At 36.9% G+C, this 14,251-nt stretch overlaps 2 protein-coding genes across 8 annotated transcripts in view; one reads left to right on the top strand and one right to left on the bottom strand.

Annotated features, from left to right (window-relative positions):
- The window catches only part of Ance-3 (angiotensin-converting enzyme Ance-3), a 183,419-nt gene that overhangs the window by 59,666 nt on the left and 109,502 nt on the right, over positions 1-14,251 (top strand). The gene's annotated exons all lie outside the window — the stretch shown is intronic.
- Positions 999-12,271, bottom strand: LOC147875171 (uncharacterized). Its single transcript, XM_087347977.1, has 4 exons — positions 12,237-12,271; positions 12,077-12,111; positions 9,542-10,621; positions 999-2,066 (listed from the first exon to the last, which is right to left on the bottom strand). The coding sequence occupies exons 1-4, from the start codon at positions 12,265-12,267 to the stop codon at positions 1,014-1,016; spliced, it is 2,199 nt and encodes a 732-aa protein (XP_087204103.1). The 5' UTR covers positions 12,268-12,271; the 3' UTR covers positions 999-1,013.

The raw sequence follows: 14,251 nt of genomic DNA, 5'->3' as shown, positions 1-14,251 counted from the left end.
AATTAACTCCTTTAAATTTAAAATATATAATTATTTTTTTATTCCTTTATTTCCCTCGGTGGACTAAGTTAAAATTCAGCCTGTAAACGCTTAGCCGTGCAGGTATCGACATTGTGGGGCAGAAAAATGCACAGTTTTCAAGGATTAAAAACCCTTAACCTCTCGACAAATTTGTAATCGAAAACTTATGGGTTTACCATTTTGAGAAAGTTTAAAACAAGTAGACACTTTTAAATATACCCTATTTGGGTTAATACTAATTGGAGTCTTAAGGTGTGCATATTACATTTAGTGCTCCATAGACGAGAATTTAAAATGCGCAGTTAAACTGTGCAAAATAAATTTGTAAATGAATTGATCTGAATAATGAATCTCTGTTGCTACACACGTAATAAATAAACTGCGTTCTCTTCAGTCACAGCTTCTGAGTGACCTAAGCGATGTGCTAGTCCTTGAAGATGGGGAAAACCGAAAGATTTTATTTGGTTATTTATTTTAGCCTTGATTAAATACAAGATATAAAAAGTTAAAAGTGTGGTTCCACGTATCATGATCAATTTCACTAGGGAAATTGTCGTAATTTTACTCAGTTCAGGTACTGGACCATTTAACTGTATGAACTGTACAGTAATGACGTCACACAGTTAACTTGCGCATTTTAATTGTTCGCGTATGAAGTAAGCAAAAGAATGAACACATTGAATCTGTTACATGAAGTCTTTATTTTCACCACTACTGAATATATGAAAGGAAAGTTGAAAAATGAATGACAAATAAATATTAAATTATTTGATTAATAAGTCCAGCTCATTTGGTCTGAGGGGTTTAAATAAAATTTAAATAAGTTATTTTAGTATTAAAAATATATATTAAAAATTACCGTCAATCACAATTATAATAATATTAAAAGATTTAAAACATCATTTAATTAAATGACGGTAGTTTTTAATATATATTTTTAATATTATGAATCACAATATGACGCATTTACAATATCTTAAGTTATTTTAGGTTTAGTGGATTTTTCCATAGTGACCGGAATGGTGAATTGGTAGACTATTCCATGAGTGAGAGGGAATATATCTGGGCAAGAGTGCAGAGGGAACTTGTCCCGGATAGGGATAATCCAGAAGCCCCGGGTAAAGTTGTGGAACGGGATACTGTGTCTGGGGAATTAGATTTCCGAAAGAGAAAGGAATATTTCCAGTAGGTAGGAATGAATCTGCTTGGTAAACCTGGGGCAAAGTCGCCTCTACAGCCACAGGGACTTCCACTGGGTAATGTTCAGACACTGGTACCTGAACTTCAACGGGATAAGGACGATCAACGGGTACCTCGACAGGCACTTCAATTGGGATGTAGACGGGTACCTGAACTTGCACTTCGACAGGGTAGGGTTCAGGGACAGGGATCCTCCTGTCAACGTACACAGGATATGGCCGGTCGACTGGAACCTCAACGGGGACCGGGTTGGGTACAGGAACTCTCACTTCAACGGGATAGGGCCTTTCGACGGGAACTGGCACTTCGACTGGTACTCGTTCAACGACGGGAACAGGTCGATCTACAACAACCGGGTAGGGACGATCGACAGGGACTTCGACTTCGACAGGGTACGGTTCACGGACTGGAACTGGGAACCTGACAGGATATGGCTGAGGTTGAGGGACGGCGACAGGCACTTCAACGGGATAAGGTCTATCGACTGGAACTCTGACTTCAACAGGGTACGGTTCAGGGACCGGGACTTCTTTTACTACAGAATAGGAGGTCTCAACTGGTACAGGCCATTTGATACCAGCGTGATGAGGCTGGTAGATTTCCACGCCTTCGTTGATGATCTGAGGAATCTCATTCCGGACGCCGAAATGTTCGCCCTTGAGTCCATATCCGTGGCTTAGGCCGTGTGGGTATCCGTGTCCGTGTCCATATCTTGGCAGCGACCTCTTTGAAGGGCTGTTTTCTGCAGGTGTTAATTCTGGTTCAGCATTCTCTTCTGTATGTGAGTTCTCTGGCTTGGCATTGACAGATGCAATGATGGCCAGGGACAGGGCGAGAAAGCACAGCTGTGGAAAAATGAAAGAACATGAATGATTTATATGTTATTCTACTTAGTGGGTTTTCTTACAATGTAGATTGTTATTTATGATACTATTACAACTACTAGTGCTGTTATTATTAATTATTATGGCGGTAATAGTAATAAATATATTTAATACTGCACTAATTCTCTCAGTTAATACGAAGAAAATAAAATTGAGTTTCAAATCAAAGAACATAAAGTTGTAAATGAAGTAAAATAGCGAATTATGACATAATCATTGATAAGATTGACTGTATTGGAAAAAATTTAATTATAAATATTTTGCTTTTAAATACTTTAATTTTTCTACTTAAATGAGAACATTTAGAATGATTATGGATTTCTAACATTGTCCAAAGGTTGATGTATATGTTATCTGAATTCGAAAATCAGTAAACAATTTTAAACTTGTGATTTTGCAACGGCAAAGATAATTAATGAATGTACATTTTAGAAATATTGACACTCTTAATTATCTGTGAGGAATTCAGGGCGGTAGGATTATTTTTTGTAGCTCCACGTACGGCACTTTTTTTCCAAATTTCATTTCATTCTGGTCACTCTTAGCATTGTTTTAGAATATTGAGATAATTTAATGTATAGCAACAAGAGGTCTTTCCTATGAATTCAGAATAATAAATTTATCGACGTCAAATTAGGCGCATAGTTTCTGCGCATCTAGGGTGAGCAGTGGCCTAGCAATCATTGTGACCTTGATATTAGTGTTACAAGAAGGTCTGAAGAGTCTGTTGCAAAGAAGTGACCTGCTTTTAATTTAATTTTTGTGTCGTTGTACGTGACTGTTATTGGGCTGCCTTTTAAATGGTATATTTTATATTACGTGAAAGTTATTGGCGTATTGAACAGCTGACTGTGGAAATATGCACAAAAATTATTAAAATTTAGTCAAACCAGGAAATGAAGCAAATTCGAAGAAAACGATATTGATGATGATGATTATAATGATGATGTTGATGGAAAAATAATAAAAATAACAACATTCGGACAATTCTGAATTATTATCTAGTAAAAATTGTACCTTTTACATTAATTGATTTACAGTTAAAAGTATGATTTAAGGTTGGAAATTAATATTTAATTTATTTTAGGTTTGTCTTCTTTAATATTAACACTTCAGATGTAATCCATTGAAATTAGATAAGAACGTAGTGTGTTATATGTAAATGTTTGGGCTGATACTGATTTGAGTCCTAATTCTTCGTTGAAGATGAACGACGCACTTTATGGTATGACCATTTTGGTTATAGGGGTTTGCTGTGTGTGTGTTCCTTTACGAAGTGTGATTTAAAATTTATAATACAGTTACTACAAGTATTTTAGGATTAAAATCAAATTTTTAATGTCGACACAAGCTTACTCGTGTGATACTGTTATAATTTTCAATAGTGGTTGTTCACTTACCAGTGTCCTCATGTTGCAGTAAGCAGTAGGACGCTCTGGATAGAAATGACAATGATCATTCAAGAGACACTTGGTTTATATACTAAAATACTGGACTCGATCTTCAATGACACTTGGTCATAATGTCGCTGATAATACATAAATATTTCATTATTTTTACTATTGTATGAGATGAACGTGCTATAAGACATTGCTCTCAACTGCGAACAAACAAACAAATAAAAAACCAAGGCGACCGCGCATTCCGTCAACAAAAACAAAGGTACTGAGTGTTAACGCGTCAGGAACAGAGGACGATCGTTGCTAAGCGTACGAAAACTGACGAGAACCAGAATGTTCTGTAATATTGGCAAAGACTTTAGATTCTATAAACTACATTTGTACTGCCCCATTAGATTGGCGTTATATTTACTTATATTTAGCCTGCAATTTACACTGGAACCCAAAGTTATATTAAAATAACATGGAAGATTTGTTTAAAGCACCTATAACACACATTTAGTCCTAAATTATGCTGTACGTAGGACAAACTCGAATACTTTTGATGACTTAACAGAACAGCAAACCTATAACAACAGAATCACTAAAGTCATTAACTTTCTACGAAATCATAAAATCTCTTATGTATAAATCCATCTATTTAGACCTAATCGTTTTGTTACAACATGGCGGCATAGCGTTAAGTAAGAGAAAAGATGTGCTATGTCATATCGTTTCATTTTAGGACCCTCATATGTCGATAAGGACAAATAATTCAGTGTTTTTTATTTGGTAAGATTCATATATGGTTTTTAAGAGTGCTCTTATTGTTTATGGCATAGTTTGTGGCCCGTTTTAAAACACGCATACCAAAAGTAGATTTTCCTCCCATGGACAATTTTATGTTACCTGCTCCAGTTGGCAGCCCCAGGTAAAAAGACTGCAAATAATCTGTAAAAACAGGTATTACGGAAGATAAATGCTGTTACAATTTTAATCTGAACGTGGTACGTTATTTATCGAGAATATATTAAAAGGTATTCTACAATTTATTCTTAGAAGAAACCCGTTCTATTAATGGGGACCTCAGTTATTTAATAAATAGATATTACTTTTTTGCCCCAAGATAAACTTTTGTTGAAATTTAGAGTTTCAAAATCCAGAATATCTTAGCAAAAGTATGCTTATGTGTGGTGTTAGTCAATTCAAGTATTAATTCAGCTTTACTATGTCTAGCACAGTGCTTTGGGGTACTAGCATTTAAGAAGTAGGCACATTGTGTAAGTAATGTCCATGCTCAAATGTAAGGGCGATTTCTGCACGCCAGAATAATTTAGTTCAATGATTATGAGTTTGGAAAATATTCTTTCCGCTCATAATTGCATACTGTTCTTTTTCAAAAATTGCGGCACTACGTCATAATTATGCATTTTATTTATATATTAAAGGGTCATCTTTCTCTACAATTCGTGAATATGGTTGTTCAACAGGAACTTCGAATTGAATAGAATAAGATTGGGGGCCATGAACTGGTATTTTATCAGGGTAAGATTGTGGTTTAGAGACGGAAACTTCTACAGGATATGGGTGGTCAACGGGTGCCGGAATTTCAACTGGGTACCGTCTATCCGCCAGAATTTAAGCTTCCACGGGGTAGCCAGGCACGGAAACTTCTTTTTCAGAGGTAGAGTGATGACGTGCTGGTACTTCGACGAGGTACTTTTCGGAAATTTTCTCCTCAGCAGGTTGCATGACTGCAACTTTTGTAAATGTGCGTGCTTCATGGTGATTATATCCATCTATTTTATTATCTTCGTATTTGTGTCTGTTCTTATGGACATGAACTGGATCGTTTTTATGTTTGAATATTGATTTTCTCTTCGAATTATTATCGGATAACTGTTATATGTTTTCTTTTATCTTCGGAGATCCAATGGCAGTATAAATCACGACAAGGTAGACGATGCAGATCCAACTCTGTAGAAATTCAACAAGTTTAAGCATGGTGATGATGAAATACAAATGTCATTCTAAAGTCTTCTTAAATGACGTTAATGTTGAAGATTTTATCAGATGGAGCTGAAAACAGAAAATACAACTTATGTTCAAGCTGTACATTCATAGAGAAATATAAATATTTTCTTTGGCCAAAACTGGACCGATTACAAATCTTCAGGCAGCAGAATATTTCTTCAAAACCTATTTGTCTGAAGATGGCTGTCTTCTGGGTTGTTGCGCTGTGTAGTCCGGCAAATGTTTACCGAAGTTTCAGAGGTCCTTGATGCCTGCATCATCAGGGCGCCCTGAGGTTGGAGGCAGCAAGTATAAATAGCTGATGGACTGTCCCATTGTACTCCCTCTTTTTCTCTAGTATCTGTCGAATGTAGATCGATTATGACGGAACCCACACTGATTATCCCCAATAATTTTAAGGAAATACCACATTTATAAAAACGTGAAACAAATTCCAGTTGACAAAATGTAGGCGAAGTTCTGTAATAAATCTCAGAAGAGAGTGAAAATATCTTCAGCATGTTAAACTCAATATTTGCTAGTGACCGGTTTGCACGGTGCGACAAATCTCAGCTGCTTAATTTCAGTAATTCCAAGCTTCGGCTAGTTTCCCAAAAACACACACATATATGAATTTTATTGAAATACATTTCCACTCTACGTAAATAAATGTGAAACAGCTGTACACAACCAACTGTTTTACGTGCATTTGATACTTTACATTTATTAGGATTAGAAAATTTTGAGCCACATGTCGTGTATAATTTGACAACCGAATTTCATCTCGTCAAATTGCCTGGTCTACAGAATTGGAGTGATGATTGAGAGGATACTTTACCCATAGCTTCATCCTTTGATCTTCTTGCCTTGAATGGACAAATCTGAATGATACGCCAGAGGCTGTACTGCTTCTTTATATTTTGCCTAAAGTCTCCATTGTAATCTTATTGAAACACAAATATAGATAACTAGTGTTCGTGGCGTTTGTGTTGGAAGACACACGGCAGTCTGATTATTGATATCGTCATACTGCTCCTAGACTCGGCAACGTGCAGTAGTATGACGTAAGCAAGGAAGCCTCAAGCCTAGAGCTTAGTATGTGGCCTTCTTCTAGAACACGTGAGAAACGGACGGACAAAGCCTCAGTATCAGTTTAGTCTGTATTTATAATTGTGTTACCAGAAACATAGGTTTGAGAGGAACACGTTTTATTAGGAATTTTGTAATTTGATACCAATCATAGAGGAAGGAATTTTGTTTTTAACTCAGCATTGACATGGCTCGTCACTCTGGACAATTTTATGACAATCGTAAATTAAATTATGAATTTCACATACTTTGACTTGTAGTACGGACAGAAATGAAAGATAATGCCCAATTCAGGTTAAACTGGCAGGCGACCCTTGCACAAAGTCGTGTTAAAGGTCACAGAAAATTTAGGATAATCTCGTAAAATATTTCCTTCCTGATATTTAAAACCCGAAAACCGTTATACAGGCCACCAGTAGTTGCTACATCACTGTTAATCGCACCAACGATTCTGAAGTGTACGCCATTCAGTTGGTACGTCTACAGCTTGCCTTAATCGTTGTTTTAATTAGGGCAGAAGGGGCATCGTGTTTTGGACCTTCCGATCCGTTCTGTTCCTCTAGTGAGGCGGTCGCCCTTTGCAGTCCAATGGATCTTGAATCTTACTCCTCTTGGTGTATAATCTGTCAGCAGATTAGGAATGCGGTCTGGTTCGAATCTTTCCACATGACAAATACAGTCAAACATATTACTCTGAATTCTATAATTTAAATTAAATAAATTTAATTAATGTCTAATTTGCGTAATTTATTTAATCGTTTGTTCATTTACCGTCATTCCTATAAATTTTCACTGATGCAGTTTCTATCATTTGTCTCTGTCTCTGTAAATTGTTGCTGTTTTAAACCTGTGTTAATATTAAACAGCCACAATTTTGTAGAATTTAATTTGTTTTATTTATTGTATTCTAGTCATTACTATTCCTATTGTACCACGCGTATGATCACATCTATTCGTTATCAATTCTAAATATTTTTACTCAAAGACTGAAATAAGTGTTTCCTAAGTAGTTAAAATATTTTGCTTGTTATGTGAACTTATAGTATACCGAAATTTTGATTTTAATAGGGTGCTTCCCTTTGAAAGTCGTTATTACAAAGATTTCTGTCTTCTGGGTTGTTGCGCTGTGTAGTCTGGTCGATGTTTACCAACGTTTCGGAGGTCATACTGCCTCCATCATCAGGGCGATGAGTATGAAGATTTCTGTCTTCTGGGTTGTTGCGCTGTGTAGTCTGGTCGATGTTTACCAACGTTTCGGAGGTCATACTGCCTCCATCATCAGGGCGATGAGTATGAAGATTTCTGTCTTCTGGGTTGTTGCGCTGTGTAGTCTGGTAGATGTTTACCAACGTTTCGGAGGCCATACTGCCTCCGTCATCAGGGCGATGAAGGTTTCTGTCTTCTGGGTTGTTGCGCTGTGTAGACTGGTCGATGTTAACCAACGTTTCAGAGGCCATACTGCCTCCGTCATTAGTAGGCCTGTTCTGTCTGTAATTTTCGCTGTTTACTATTTTGCCTTTCTCGTATTATTTCATATATTAACCTCAGTAAACTGTTTACAATGCAACGAAATTCACAGAAAGAAATAATTTTTTAAATTTGCATTTCCTTGTACGCAGATAACAAGGTAGGCCTAGTAATTTGTAAACATAACAATGACAAATTTTTCCATGAACCTCATATTCAATATTTTTCTCTGAAATACTAAATCGAGGTAATAAACGGCCAAGTTTTGTGCAACCCTTATTCAGATTGATCCAGAAGAGGGAAATTGTTTTTTTAATTAACTCCTTTAAATTTAAAATATATAATTATTTTTTTATTCCTTTATTTCCCTCGGTGGACTAAGTTAAAATTCAGCCTGTAAACGCTTAGCCGTGCAGGTATCGACATTGTGGGGCAGAAAAATGCACAGTTTTCAAGGATTAAAAACCCTTAACCTCTCGACAAATTTGTAATCGAAAACTTATGGGTTTACCATTTTGAGAAAGTTTCAAACAAGTAGACACTTTTAAATATACCCCATTTGGTTTAATACTAATAGAAGTCTTAAGGTGTGCATATTGCATTAAGTGCTCAATAGACGATAATTTAAATGCGCATTTAAACTGTGCAAAATAAATTTGGAAATGAACTGATCTGAATAATGAATCTCTGTTGCTACACACGTAATAAATAAACTGCGTTCTCTTCAGTCACAGCTTCTGAGTGACCTAAGCGATGTGCTAGTCCTTGAAGATGGGGAAAACCGAAAGATTTTATGTGGATATTTATTTTTGCCTTGATTAATTACAAGAAATAAAAAGTTAAAACTGTGGTTCCACGTATCATGATGAATTTCACTAGGGAAATTGTCGTAATTTTACTCAGTTCAGGTACTGGACAGAGCCGGGATAGCTCAGTCAGTATAGTGACTAGCTACGGGCTGGACGACCGGGGTTCGATCCCCGATGGGGGCAGGATTTTTCCTCTAGCCTCTGCGTCCAGACCGGCTCTGGGGCCCACCCAGCCTCCTCTACAATGGGTACTGGGGTCCTTTCCCGGGGGTAAAGCCGGCCGGGGCGTGATGCTGACCACTCACCCCCATCTAGTGCCGAGGTCAAGGAAGAGAGGAGCTATACCTCCTCTCACCCCAAACGCCTACATGGCGTATAGTGGGACAAACTTTACTTTACTTTACTTCAGGTACTGGACCATTTAACTGTATGAACTGTACAGTTATAACGTCACACAGTTAACTTGCGCATTTTAATTGTTCGCGTATGAAGTAAGCAAAAGAATGAACACATTGAATCTGTTACATGAAGTCTTTATTTTCACCACTACTGAATATATGAAAGGAAAGTTGAAAAATGCATGACAAATAAATATTAAATTATTTGATTAATAAGTCCAGCTCATTTGGTCTGAGGGGTTTAAATAAATCTTAAATAAGTTATTTTAGGTTTAGTGGATTTTTCCATAGTGACCCGAACGGTGAATTGGTAGACTATTCCATGAGTGAGAGGGAATATATCTGGGCAAGGGTGCAGAGGGAACTTGTCCCGGATAGGGATAATCCAGATGCCCCGGGTAAAGTTGTGGAACGGGATACTGTGTCTGGGGAATTAGATTTCCGAAAGAGAGAGGAATATTTCCAGTAGGTAGGAATGAATCTGCTTGGTAAACCTGGGGCAAAGTCGCCTCTATAGCCACAGGGACTTCCACTGGGTAATGTTCAGACACTGGTACCTGAACTTCAACGGGATAAGGACGATCAACGGGTACCTCGACAGGCACTTCAATTGGGATGTAGACGGGTACCTGAACTTGCACTTCGACAGGGTAGGGGTCAGGGACAGGGATCCTCCTGTCAACGTACACAGGATATGGCCGGTCGACTGGAAACTCAACGGGGACCGGGTTGGGTACAGGAACTCTCACTTCAACGGGATAGGGCCTTTCGACGGGAACTGGCACTTCGACTGGTACTCGTTCAACGACGGGAACAGGTCGATCTACAACAACCGGGTAGGGACGATCGACAGGGACTTCGACTTCGACAGGGTACGGTTCACGGACTGGAACTGGGAACCTGACAGGATATGGCTGAGGTTGAGGGACGGCGACAGGCACTTCAACGGGATAAGGTCTATCGACTGGAACTCTGACTTCAACAGGGTATGGGTCAGGGACCGGGACTTCTTTTACTACAGAATAGGAGGTCTCAACTGGTACAGGCCATTTGATACCAGCGTGATGAGGCTGGTAGATTTCCACGCCTTCGTTGATGATCTGAGGAATCTCATTCCGGACGCCGAAATGTTCGCCCTTGAGTCCATATCCGTGGCTTAGGCCGTGTGGGTATCCGTGTCCGTGTCCGTGTCCGTGTCCGTGTCCGTATCCGTGTCCGTGTCCATATCTTGGCAGCGACCTCTTTGAAGGGCTGTTTTCTGCAGGTGTTAATTCTGGTTCAGCATTCTCTTCTGTATGTGAGTTCTCTGGCTTGGCATTGACAGAAGCAATGATGGCCAGGGACAGGGCGAGAAAGCAGAGCTGTGGAAAAATGAAAGAACATGAATGGTTTATAAGTTATTCTACTTAGTGGTCTTTCTTACAATATAGATTGTTTTTTATGATACTATTACAACTACTAGTGATGTTATTATTAATTATTATGGCGGTAATAGTAATAAATATATTTAATACTGCACTAATTCTCTCAGTTGATACGAAGAAAATAAAATTGAGTTTCAAATCAAAGAACATAAAGTTGTAAATGAAGTAAAATAGCGGATTATGACGTAATCGGTGATAAGATTAATACTGTATTGGAAAAAATTTAATTACATTCTTTTGCTTACAAATATTTGATTATTTCTACGTAAATAAGTGCATTTACAATGATAATGGATTTCTAACATTCACCAAAGGTTGATGTATATGTGATCTAAATTCGAAAATCAGTAAATAATTTTAAACTTGTGATTTTGCAACGGCAAAGATCATTAACGAATGCACATTTTAGAAATATTGACACACTTAATTATCTGTGAGGAATTCAGGGCGTTAGGATTATTATTTGTGGCTCCACGTACGGCACTTTTTTTTTCCAAATTTCATTTCATTCTGGTCACTCTTCAGCGGCCTCTATAGCATTGTTTTAGAATATTGAGATAATTTAATGTCTAGCAACAAGAGGTTTTTCGTATGAATTCAGAATAATAAATTTATCGACGTAAAATATGGCGCATAGTTTCTGCGCATCTCGGGTGAGCAGTGACCTAGCAAACATTTTGACCTTGATATGAGTGTTACAAGAAGGTATAAAGAGTCTGTTGCTAAGAAGTGACCTGTTTTTAATTTTATTTTTGTGCCGTTGTGCGTGACTGTTATTGGGCTGCCTTTTAAATGGTATATTTTATATTACGTGAAAGGTATTGACGTATTGAACAGCTGACTGTGGAAATATGGACAAAAATTATTAAAATTTAGTCAAACCAGGAAATGAAGCAAATTCGAAGAAAACGATAATGATGATGATGATTATGATGATGATGTTGATGGAAAAATAATAGAAATAACAACATTCGGACAATTCTGAATTATTATCTAGTAAAAATTGTACCTTTTACATTAATTGATTTACAGTTAAAAGTATGATTTAAGGTTGGAAATTAATATTTAATTTATCTTATGTTTGTCTTCTTTAATATTAACACTTCAGATGTAATCCATTGAAATTAGATAAGAACGTAGTGTGTTATATGTAAATGTTTGGGCTGATACTGATTTGAGTCCTAATTCTTCGTTGAAGATGAACGACGCACTTTATGGTATGACAATTTTGGTTATAGGGGTTTGCTGTGTGTGTGTTCCTTTACGAAGTGTGATTTAAAATTTATAATACAGTTACTACAAGTATTTTAGGATTAAAATCAAATTTTTAATGTCGACACAAGCTTACTCGTGTGATACTGTTATAATTTTCAATAGTGGTTGTTCACTTACCAGTGTCCTCATGTTGCAGTAAGCAGTAGGAAGCTCTGGATAGAAATGACAGTGATCATTCAAGAGCCACTTGGTTTATATTCTAAAATACTGGACTCGATCTTCAATGACACTTGGTCATAATGTCGCTGATAATACATAAATATTTCACTATTTTTACCATTGAATGAGATGAACGTGCTATAAGACATTGCTCTCAACTGCAAACAAACAAACAAATAAAAAACCAAGGCGACCGCGTATTTCGTCAACAAAAACAAAGGTACTGAGTGTTAACGCGTCAGGTAAAGAGGTAGGAAGACTGACGAGAACCAGAATGTTCTGTAATATTGGCAAAGACTTTAGATTCTATAAACTACATTTGTACTGCCCCATTACATTAGCGTTATATTTACTTATATTTAGCGTGCAATTTACACTGGATCTTAAAGTTATATTAAAATCACATCGAAGATTTGTTTAAAGCACCTATAACACACATTTAGTCCTAAATTATGCTGTACGTATGACAAACTTGAATACCAACGAATTTTGATGACTTAACAGAACAGCAAACCTATAACAACAGAATCACCACAGTCATTAACTTTCTACGAAATCATGAAATCTCTTATGGATAAATCCATCTATTTAGACCTAAACGTTTTGTTACAACATGGCGGCATAGCGTTAAGTAAGAGAAAAGATGTGCTATGTCATATCGTTTCATTTTAGGACCCTCATATGTCGATAAGGACAAATAATTCAGTGTTTTTTATTTGGAAAGATTTATATATGATTTTTAAGAGTGCTCTTATTGTTTATGGCATAGTTTGTGGCCCGTGTTAAAACACGCATACAAAAAGTAGATTTTTCTCCCGTGGACAATTTTATGTTACCTGCTCCAGTTGGCAGCCCCAGGTAAAAAGACTGCAAATAATCTGTAAAAACAGGTATTACGGAAGATAAATGCTGTTACAATTTTAATCTGAACGTGGTACGTAATTTATCGAGAATATATTAAAGGAATTCTACAATTTATTCTTAGAAGAAACCCGTTCTATTAATGGGGACCTCAGTTATTTAATAAATAGGCATTACGTTTTTGCCCCAAGATAAACTTTTGTTGAAATTTCGAGTTTCAAAATCCAGAAAATCTTAGCAAAAGTATGCTTATGTGTGGTGTTAGTCAATTCAAATAGAAATTCAGCTTTAGTATGTCTGGCACAGTGCTTTGGGGTACTAGTATTTAAGAAGTAGGCACATTGTGTAAGTAATGTCCATACTCAAATGTAAGGGCGATTTCTGCACGCCAGAACAATTTAGGTCAATGATTATGAGTTTGGAAAATATTCTTTCCGCTCATAATTGCATACTGTTCTTTTTCAAAAATTAAGGCACTACGGCATAATTATGTATTTTATTTATATATTAAAGGGTCATCTTTCTCTACAATTCGTGAATATGATTGTTCAACAGAAACTTCGAATTGAAATGAACAAGATTGGGGGCCATGAACTGGTATTTTATCAGGGTAAGATTGTGGTTTAGAAAGGCAACTTCTACAGCGTTCCGGAATTTCAACTGGGTACCGTCTATCCGCCAGAATTTGAGCTTCCACGGGGTGGACAGGCACGGAAAATTCTTTTTCAGAGGTAGAAAGATGACGTGCTGGTACTTCGACGAGGTACTTTTCGGAAATTTTCTCCTCAGCAGGTTGCATGACTGCAACTTTTGTAAATGTGCGTGCTTCATGGTGATTATATCCATCCATTTTATTAGCTCCGTATTTGTGTCTGTTCTTATGGACATGACCTGGAAAGTTTTTATGTTTGAATATTGATTTTCTCTTCGAATTATTCTCGGATAGCTGTTGCATGTTTCCTTTTATCTTCGGAGATCCAATGGCAGAATAAATCACGACAAGGTAGACGATGAAGATCCAACTCTGTAGAAATTCAACAAGTTTAAGCATGATTTATTTTACGTTAATGATTTCAGGCATTGTTATCAACTTCACACACGAATGAAATACAAATGTCATTCTAAAATCGTCTAAAATGACGTTAATGTCGAAGATTTTATCAGATGCAGCTGAAAACAGGAAATACAAAATAGAATTTAGATGGAGGAGACAGAAGTGATGCTTTTGGTTGACCACGGTCTTATAACTACTCTGCGTAAGTGCTTTTAACA

Source organism: Zootermopsis nevadensis, unplaced genomic scaffold (genome assembly GCF_977971745.1).
Source record: "Zootermopsis nevadensis isolate Lab colony 2312 unplaced genomic scaffold, Znev_1.0 Znev_ptg000001l, whole genome shotgun sequence".
Taxonomy (NCBI): domain Eukaryota; kingdom Metazoa; phylum Arthropoda; class Insecta; order Blattodea; family Termopsidae; genus Zootermopsis; species Zootermopsis nevadensis.
This window is presented reverse-complemented; position numbering and strand designations above follow the sequence as displayed.